The sequence below is a fragment of the Chiloscyllium plagiosum genome, unplaced genomic scaffold (assembly GCF_037043375.1).
Source record: "Chiloscyllium plagiosum isolate Xiang-an unplaced genomic scaffold, Cpla_swu_hap1 HiC_scaffold_31, whole genome shotgun sequence".
Classification (NCBI taxonomy): domain Eukaryota; kingdom Metazoa; phylum Chordata; class Chondrichthyes; order Orectolobiformes; family Hemiscylliidae; genus Chiloscyllium; species Chiloscyllium plagiosum.
The window spans coordinates 2,008,545-2,017,388 of record NW_028270169.1 but is presented as its reverse complement, the minus strand read 5'-3'; the positions used below and the strand labels follow the sequence as shown (position 1 = coordinate 2,017,388).

Below are 8,844 nucleotides of genomic sequence, written 5' to 3'. Positions count from 1 at the left end.
GTCCCCTCCCTATGAGCTTACAGAAAGTAGTACAGAATTGAAGCACAACGTGTTCCTACTTTCTTCAATGTGTTGCTGAGCCCACAACAGTTCCACCAGCCCCGCGCCCAAAACAGTTCCACCAGCCCCGCGCCCAAAACAGTTCCACCAGCCCCGCGCCCAAAACAGTTCCACCAGCCCCGCGCCCAAAACAGTTCCACCAGCCCCGCGCCCAAAACAGTTCCACCAGCCCCGCGCCCAAAACAGTTCCACCAGCCCCGCGCCCACAACAGTTCCACCAGCCCCGCGCCCACAACAGTTCCACCAGCCCCGCGCCCACAACAGTTCCACCAGCCCCGCGCCCACAACAGTTCCACCAGCCCCGCGCCCAAAACAGTTCCACCAGCCCCGCGCCCAAAACAGTTCCACCAGCCCCGCGCCCAAAACAGTTCCACCAGCCCCGCGCCCACAACAGTTCCACCAGCCCCGCGCCCACAACAGTTCCACCAGCCCCGCGCCCACAACAGTTCCACCAGCCCCGCGCCCAAAACAGTTCCACCAGCCCCGCGCCCACAACAGTTCCACCAGCCCCGCGCCCACAACAGTTCCACCAGCCCCGCGCCCACAACAGTTCCACCAGCCCCGCGCCCACAACAGTTCCACCAGCCCCGCGCCCACAACAATTCCACCAGCCCCGCGCCCACATTTCTCAATATGGGACTATGGCAGTCTTTGTTCAAAATACAGTGCCAGCCAATCCCCCTGCACCCGATGCACAAACAAAGCAAGGATGGAGTGAGAAAACTTTCTCTGACAGCGAGTAGTGAAGGTCTGGAATGCACATCCGGAAATGTGATAAAGCAGGTTCCAGTGAGACATTGGATGTTTATTTGGATATAAATGTGAGCAGGGATATGGGGAAAAGGCAGGATATTTTCTCTAGGGGATAGAACTGGTGCAGACAGCATGGGCCAAATGTCCTCTGCACTGGGACCTTCTCTGAGACCCTGATGCCTGTGGTGTTCAGAAGTGGACACAATACTCTTGACTAGGATCTAAATGTTTAATGAAGCTTTAATGTCACCTCCTTTTGATTATGTTCTCTTAATTTAAGAAATTCCATCTAGTAGAGGATGTGAAATGTGTGTGGCGATGGCAGTAGCTGTCTGCTCTGAGCTTTGAGTTGTGTTGAATCCTCCACAGCTGCCTATGGTTTGGCTGCAGGAAGAGAGAGAGATTAGTTTAAAGTGCAGCCAAACCGCACTCCAGACCATTCCCATTGGGGACATGTTGATTAAACTACAATGTCTGTTTAAACCCATCTAAATTCCCATTTTAATACTAAAAAAAAATTTTCATAAATAAGTATATGGTTTCATAACTGACCCGAATGTGGGACTCCGTCTAGTCACTGTGCTTCCCTTTTGCACTCCGTTTGATTCTGAGCAGGATTAAGGGATTGCTTGAAATTATTCGAGGTACTCAGGCCCCCAATATCCTGTCACTGCTCTCGAGTGGGAGTCAGTTGGAGACCAGGATGATCAATCTTTGCTGCAGAATAATAGCTTATGATAGTTGGATATTGAAAAATCCCACCGTAATTAGAAGGATTGGCTGTGATCTCCACGACTAAAGTCTGATCTGATAGTTATAAACTAAAAAGGTTTTTGGTATGAAATTAAACAAGTTATAATTACATTGTCTTTAAATGAGGCTGGTTCAGTCTGGATTAGAAATATGATCAGAATTGTTTGTAATAAAATGTTCAGGAGCCAAAGATTAGGGAAGTCTTCATTTCATTTACAGATTTAATAGCTGCAGAGTGGGAGAGAGCAAGAGAAACTTTGTGCACATCTGGTACGATGGAATCAAACACAATCGCAACACAGAAAATGGACTCTATCTTTTTTAAATATTAGGATAACATAAGGATAAGATTGGAATAAGAAATTCCTTTAAAATCTTCTGATTTTTTCCTGTTCTGTGATGATGGCAAGTGATTTTGCAATTCCACAAGCCCAAGCAGTTGATCTTCAGGCGAGATCATAGACATTAACAGTTTGACCAGTGAAGAAGGGAACCTGCCTCTTCTCCATCTTTGGGATTGAGGCTAACTGAGCTGCTGGCTTTAAGTGATGATCTGTATAACTGGGCAATCTCTATCCAGCAGGTGTCCCACTTTATTGTACAACTGTGTTCAGAAGTGGATATTTAACTGTGGGACCTCAACTGGAATGTATGATTGATACCAGAGAAATCCACACTGTCCTCACTGGCGATGAACCAGTGTTTCTTCATCAGCAGCAGAATAATACATTGTGCTTAATCTCCACAGAAACATTCCATGTAACAACACTCAGGATATTTCTGTATATAAATAACTCAGTCTCTTATTAAACCCTTAATAATGGTTACTGTTTTTATTGGGTTATGATGGCTAGCTCATATGTGCAGCAGAAAAAATTACAATAATTATCCCATCACTGTTCACACGAGGAATCAGAAAAGCCCATCCATGAAGGCTCATTACTACTTTGGGAATCAGCTCTTTGCCCATTGACCATTGTCTCTCAGCCCTTCCATTGTTCCCCCACTCACTATCCCTCGCCTCACTCTCGAACCACCCTCCACGAACCCCTGTTGAAAGTGAGTGCCAGATGTAGACAGGGTCAGGACCAGTTTCCTCACTTCAACTGGTGAGTGGTTTCCTAGCCCTGACCACCTTCATTTCCAGAGCACAGCTGTGAGCAGGGTGACAGTGAAGGAGATACAGGACCTCGTGTTGAGTGCACTGTCAGACATTATGGGACTGGAGAACTACACACATGACCCCCTGAGCTGCTGATGTGCAATGGAGGGAGTTAAGTTAGGAACGTGCTGATGAGAAATAAGCCAGAGTCCCTCTTCCAGGACAGGATGTCTGGAAAGGCAGTGAGGGATTCTTCAAGCCTGTGATCTTGCTCCATCACTGTGTGTCTGCAGTGTGTGATATGCAGTCTTGGGCAATTGAAAGTTGCTGTCTGGTTCCCTTGGGTTAGGCCGATGGAGGTTACACAGCATTGTAGATGAGGTCAGAAGTCAAGCGGAGGGAGGTGTGTATCTCTGCATCCCCTTGCTGTCCAGGCCCTGACTTTAGCATTTGCATCACTTGGTCAGATACTGAGAACTGGGCAAAATCAGCAGTGTAGTTTCGAGAAGGAGTTAGAGTGTCCCCTTCAACCCAAAAACTAAGGCTGCTGGTGAACTGACTGGCATTGTTTCTGGAGATGTGGCAGCCTGTTGGCAGATGCAGAGCAGTGAAATCTGAGCTAGTCTCCCACAGACACTGATCCAAGGAGCTGGGGGAGATCGTGGCTGGGGAGCTTTGTCTGCTGGATCTCCCCAGAGTGGGGTTAGTGCAGAGGGCAGTTAGATTTGGGGGAGCTCCTCTAGCAGGGGCAGCAGCTCTAAACTGACCATCTGTCTGCAGACAAGGGTCTGACTGTTGGCAATTCCTCACCACCTTCCACTGTTTGGTGCATCGAGCTCGACGGTTCTGAAACCAGACCTGGAGGAAAGCAGCAAAACGTTAGCAAACCATTTGTACATGTTTGGACAGTTTAATTCAGGCATACTGTACTTCCTCCTCTCTCACCCCCACCCTCCCTGCCCACCCTCCACACCACGCTCTCCTACTCCCACCCCTTTCCCACTCTCCCGCCCCACTTCCACTCCCTTCCCTCTTCTTTCTCCCCTACCTGTTTTCCCCTCCCTTCTCTCCCCCTTCCCTCTCCTCCTCCCTTCGCTTCCCCTCCCCTCCCATTATCCTTCTCTCCCTCTTCTCTCCCCGTCTCCGCCCTCCCCTCCCTCTCCTCCCCAGTTCCAGGTTAAGTGACCTATTCCCCGTTGCCCACAGGGTGTCTGTCCCACCATGAGTCCGGACTCAGCAATTAAAGTCAGGAATGGCTGAGAAATAGCAGGCTTGAGGCTGGGGGTAACCAGGGGGAGAATTTAAACATCCTGAGAAAGCTTCACTAGGAGGCAGTCCAGAATGAGTAAGAGGAGCACAGTGTGGTCTGGACAGAGGGAAAACACTGACCAGTTCAGTTCTGGTCTGAACCTGTCCCCAGACGCTGTCAGGCTAACTGAATTCCTGCAGCATTCCCTGTTTCCCATTGCCAGCATTTGCCTCAGCCGGAGAGTTGGGAGACCCTGGGATTTGTAGAGAGTGGGCATTTCACCAGGAATGTGTTGGGATAGTTTCGGGGATAGTTTCGGAATAAGAAAAGCATTGATGAGGAATCTGAGAGGACCGGGGTGTAACTCTGACATTGTCCACCACTCTGTCTGATACTTCAATCTGAAGTGAATTGTTCACCACCCTGTCTCTTTCTTACACTGAAGAAGGGGTGAACAAGGTCAGAAATCAGACATCACCACATTATTGACCAAAGGTTTTATTTGAAATCACGATGTGGGAGTGCTGCCTCATCATCATCTGACCAAGGGGCAAAACTCTGAAAGCTTGTGATTTCAAATAAACCTGTTGGACTATAACCTGGTGATGTCTGACTTTGTCACACACCCGACCATCTTTGAAACAAATGCAGGGCCAAGGTTTGATATTAGAATTATTTTTATGCTGGAACTATTTTCCAGAACAGAAGTAAAGATAGTTTATGAGAAGCTGCCAGGCGGTGTATTGGGCAAGCACTGACCTGGATCTTAGGTTCTGGGAGCCCAGTGATTGCAGCTAAAGTGTCCCTGCTCTGGATGTCAGGGCAAGGGCTCAGCACAAACACCTGTTGCTGCTCTGCAACCTGCCGCTTGTTAAACACTGTCCTCTTCCTCCCCAAAATACCCCCCTCCCAAAATACCCCCTCCCCCAAAATACCCACTCCCAAAATACCACCCATCCCAAAATACCCCTTCCCAAAATACCACCCTCCCAAAATACCCCCTCCCCCAAAATACCCCTTCCCAAAATACCACCCTCCCAAAATACCCCCTCCCCCAAAATACCCCCCTCCCAAAATACCTCCTCCCCAAAATACCCCCTCCCCAAAATACCCCCCTCCCAAAATACCACCCTCCCAAAATACCACCCATCCCAAAATACCCCCCTCCCAAAATACCTCCTCCCCAAAATACCCCCTCCCCAAAATACCACCTCTCCCAAAATACCCCCTCCCCCAAAATACCCACTCCCAAAATACCCCCTCCCCAAAATACCCCCTCCCCAAAATACCCCCTCCCCCAAAATACCCACTCCCAAAATACCACCCATCCCAAAATACCCCCTCCCCCAAAATACCCACTCCCAAAATACCACCCATCCCAAAATACCCACTCCCAAAATACCACCCATCCCAAAATACCCCTTCCCAAAATACCCCCCTCCCAAAATACCCCCTCCCCCAAAATACCCACTCCCAAAATACCACCCATCCCAAAATACACACTCCCCAAAATACCCCCCTCCCAAAATACCCCCCTCCCAAAATACCCCCCTCCCAAAATACACACTCCCCAAAATACCCCCCTCCCAAAATAACCCCCTCCCAAAATACCCCTCACCAAAATACCCACTCCCAAAATACCACCCATCCCAAAATACACACTCCCCAAAATACCCCCTCCCAAAATACCCCCCTCCCAAAATACACACTCCCCAAAATACCCCCCTCCCAAAATACCCCCCTCCCAAAATACCCCTCACCAAAATACCCACTCCCAAAATACCCCCCTCCCAAAATACCCCCCTCCCAAAATACCCCTCCCCCAAAATACCCACTCCCAAAATACCACCCATCCCAAAATACACACTCCCTAAAATACCCCCCTCCCAAAATACCCCCCTCCCAAAATACCCCCCTCCCAAAATACACACTCCCCAAAATACCCCCCTCCCAAAATACCCCCCTCCCAAAATACCCCTCACCAAAATACCCCCCTCCCAAAATACCTCCTCCCCAAAATACCCCCACCCCAAAATACCACCTCTCCCAAAATACCCCCTCCACAAAATACCCCCTCCACAAAATACCTCCTCTCCCAAAATACCCCCTCCCCAAAATACCTCCTCTCCCAAAATAGCCCCCTCCCAAAATACCCCCTTCCCAAAATACCCCTTTCCCAAAATACCCCCCTTCCCAAAATACCCCCCTCCCAAAATACCCACTGCCCAAAATACCCACTCCCCAAAATACTCCCCTCCCCAAAATACCCCCTCCCAAAATACCTCCTCCCCAAAATACCCCCCTCCCAAAATACCCACTCCCCAAAATACCCCCTCCCCAAAATACCCCTCCCCAAAATACCCCTCCCCAAAATACCCCCTCCCAAAATACATCCTCCCAAAATACCTCCTCCCCAAAATACCCCCCTCCCAAAATACCCCCTCCCCAAAATACCCCCTCCCCAAAATACCTCCTTTCCCAAAATACTCACTCCCCAAAATACCCCCTCCCCAAAATACCCCTTACCCAAAATACACCCCTCCCAAAATACCTCCACCCCAAAATAACCCCCTCCCAAAAGACCTCCTCTCCCAAAATACCCCACACCCCAAAATACCCCCTCCCCAAAATACCCCCCTCTCAAAATACCTCCTCCCAAAATACCTCCTCCCCAAAATACCCCCCTCCCAAAATACCCCCTCCCCAAAATACCTCCTCTCCCAAAATACCCACTCCCCAATATACCCCCTCCACAAAATACCCCCTACCCAAAATACACCCCTCCCAAAATACCCCCTCCCCAAAATAACCCCCTCCCAAAATACCTCCTCTCCCAAAATACCCTCCCCAAAATACCCCCTCCCAAAATACCGGCTCCCCAAAATACCCCCTCCCAAAATACCTCCTCCCCAAAATCACCCCTCCCAAAATACCCACTCCCCAAAATACCCACTCCCCAAAATACCTCCTCCCAAAATTCCACCTCCCCAAAATACCCCCTCCCCAAAATACCCACTCCCCAAAATACCTCCTCCCAAAATTCCACCTCCCCAAAATACCCCCTCCCCAAAATACCCCCTCCCCAAAATACCCCCTCCCCAAAATACCTCCTCCCCAAAATACCTCCTCCCCAAAATACCCCCCTCCCAAAATACGCCCTCCCCAAAATACACCCTCCCCAAAATACACCCCTCCCCAAAATACACCCCTCCCAAAATTACCCCCTCCCAATATACCCACTCCCCAAAATACCCCCTCGCCAAAATACCCCCTCCCCAAAATACCCCCTCCCCCAAAATACCCCCTCCCCAAAATACCCCCTCCCCAAAATACCCCCTCCCAAAATATCCCCTCCCCAAAATACCCACTCCCCAAAATACCCCCCTCCCCAAAATACCCACCCCAAAATACCCACCCCAAATACCCTCTCCCCAAAATACCTCCTCTCCCAAAATACCCCCTCCCCAAAATACCCCCCCCAAAATACCCCCTCCCCAAAATACCCCCTCCCAAAAATACCCCCCAAAATACTCCCTCCCCAAAATACCCCCCTCCCCAAAATACCCCATCCCAAAATACCCCCTCCCCAAAATACCCCCTCCCAAAATACCCGCTCCCCAAAATATCCCCCTCCCAAAATACCCCCTCCCCAAAATATCCCCCTCCCAAAATACCCCCTCCCCAAAATACCCTCCCCAAAATACCCCCTCCCCAAAATACCCCCTCCCCAAAATACCAACCCCTAAAATCCCCCTCTCAAAACACCCTCATCCAAAAATACCAGCCCCCAAAATATCCGACTCCCACAAAGTGCTGACCCGTTCTCACCCCTGACACCCTCCAGGCCGGACCATGCCCTGTTCAGGTCTCCCTCCAGGGTCGTGACACTGAGATCGTACTCGCCTTCAGCCCGGGACATAGAGCAACTAATGCCCCTGATCCAAACTCCTAGTTACTGCCACTGACAGCTCTTAGTGTATTTTAGAGAACGGTAATCCGGTGTGTATTCAGGAACATAGCTCTCCCTGTGTGTAATATACATAAAGCAATCCTAATGTGTATTACAGGGAGAGACATTGCCCGTGTGTACTAGAAAAAATAACAGCCCTTTTGTATACCACAGGGAATAGCAGTCTGTACGTTTTTTTTAAATTCACTCAATGGCAAGAAGGTTTCAGCAGATATTGGCCATCTCTAATTACCCAGGGGTGTTTTTTTGAGAGTTAGTGGGTCACATTCTGGAGTCACGTGTAGGCCAGGCCGGTAGTTTCCTTCCCTAGTGACCAGGATGGTATTTCCAACAATCAACAATTTCTCCAGCCAGAGAGTATTGAATCAGTGGAAGTCCCAGAGAGCTGGGGAGACTGAGTCATTGAGTATTTTTAAGACAGAGGGAGATAGGTTCATGATAAGTAACAGCATCAAGGGTAGTGGGGAGAAGGCAGGAGAATGGGATTGAGAACATATCAGTCATGATTGAATGGAGGAGCAGAGTCGATGGGCTGAATGGCCTAATTCTGTTCCTTTATGTTTACGTCGTAATCATTAGATTCTAATGCCTGATTTTTATTGATCTCAGGTTTTACCATCTGCCAGAGGAGATTCAAAGAAAGGTCCCCAGAACATTACCAGGGTCTCTGGGTTTAATAGTCTAGCGATAATACTATCAGCTATCCCATCCCCATAGGCCATGTAAATAAAACAGGCTTTGAGGGAACAGGCTACAATAGGCAATAGTCGTCCCGGTATGTACTGTAGAGAATAGCAGCTTCTGAATGTGTAATACAGAATTGTAGTCCCTGAGTATATTCCTGATATTTTTAATCAAACTGCTCAGACACATATCCACAGCAGGTGGGACTTGAACCTGGACCTCAGGATCCGGTGGTAGGGACACCACCACTGTCCCAAAGAGCCCTTTGTGTAT

The 8,844-nt window shown here is 49.3% G+C and overlaps 1 protein-coding gene across 1 annotated transcript; it reads right to left on the bottom strand.

The window, feature by feature from the left end:
- Positions 1-3,028: 3,028 nt before the first annotated feature.
- On the bottom strand, positions 3,029-4,874 carry LOC148141839 (uncharacterized). The gene is made up of 2 exons (XM_087977079.1): positions 4,677-4,874; positions 3,029-3,526 (listed from the first exon to the last, which is right to left on the bottom strand). Exons 1-2 carry the CDS (start codon positions 4,872-4,874, stop codon positions 3,029-3,031), a joined length of 696 nt encoding a protein of 231 aa, XP_087833205.1.
- Positions 4,875-8,844: the final 3,970 nt, after the last annotated feature.

What these genes read in the sequence shown, in the direction of transcription:
- LOC148141839 (XM_087977079.1), bottom strand. Translation starts at nt 4,874, where the DNA reads ATGGGTGGTATTTTGGGAGTGGGTATTTTGGGGGAGGGGGTATTTTGG. An exon ending in TCCCAGAACCTAAGATCCAG is followed by an intron (nt 3,527 to 4,676) that starts GTCAGTGCTTGC and finishes GCTTTCCTCCAG; the next exon opens with GTCTGGTTTCAGAACCGTCG.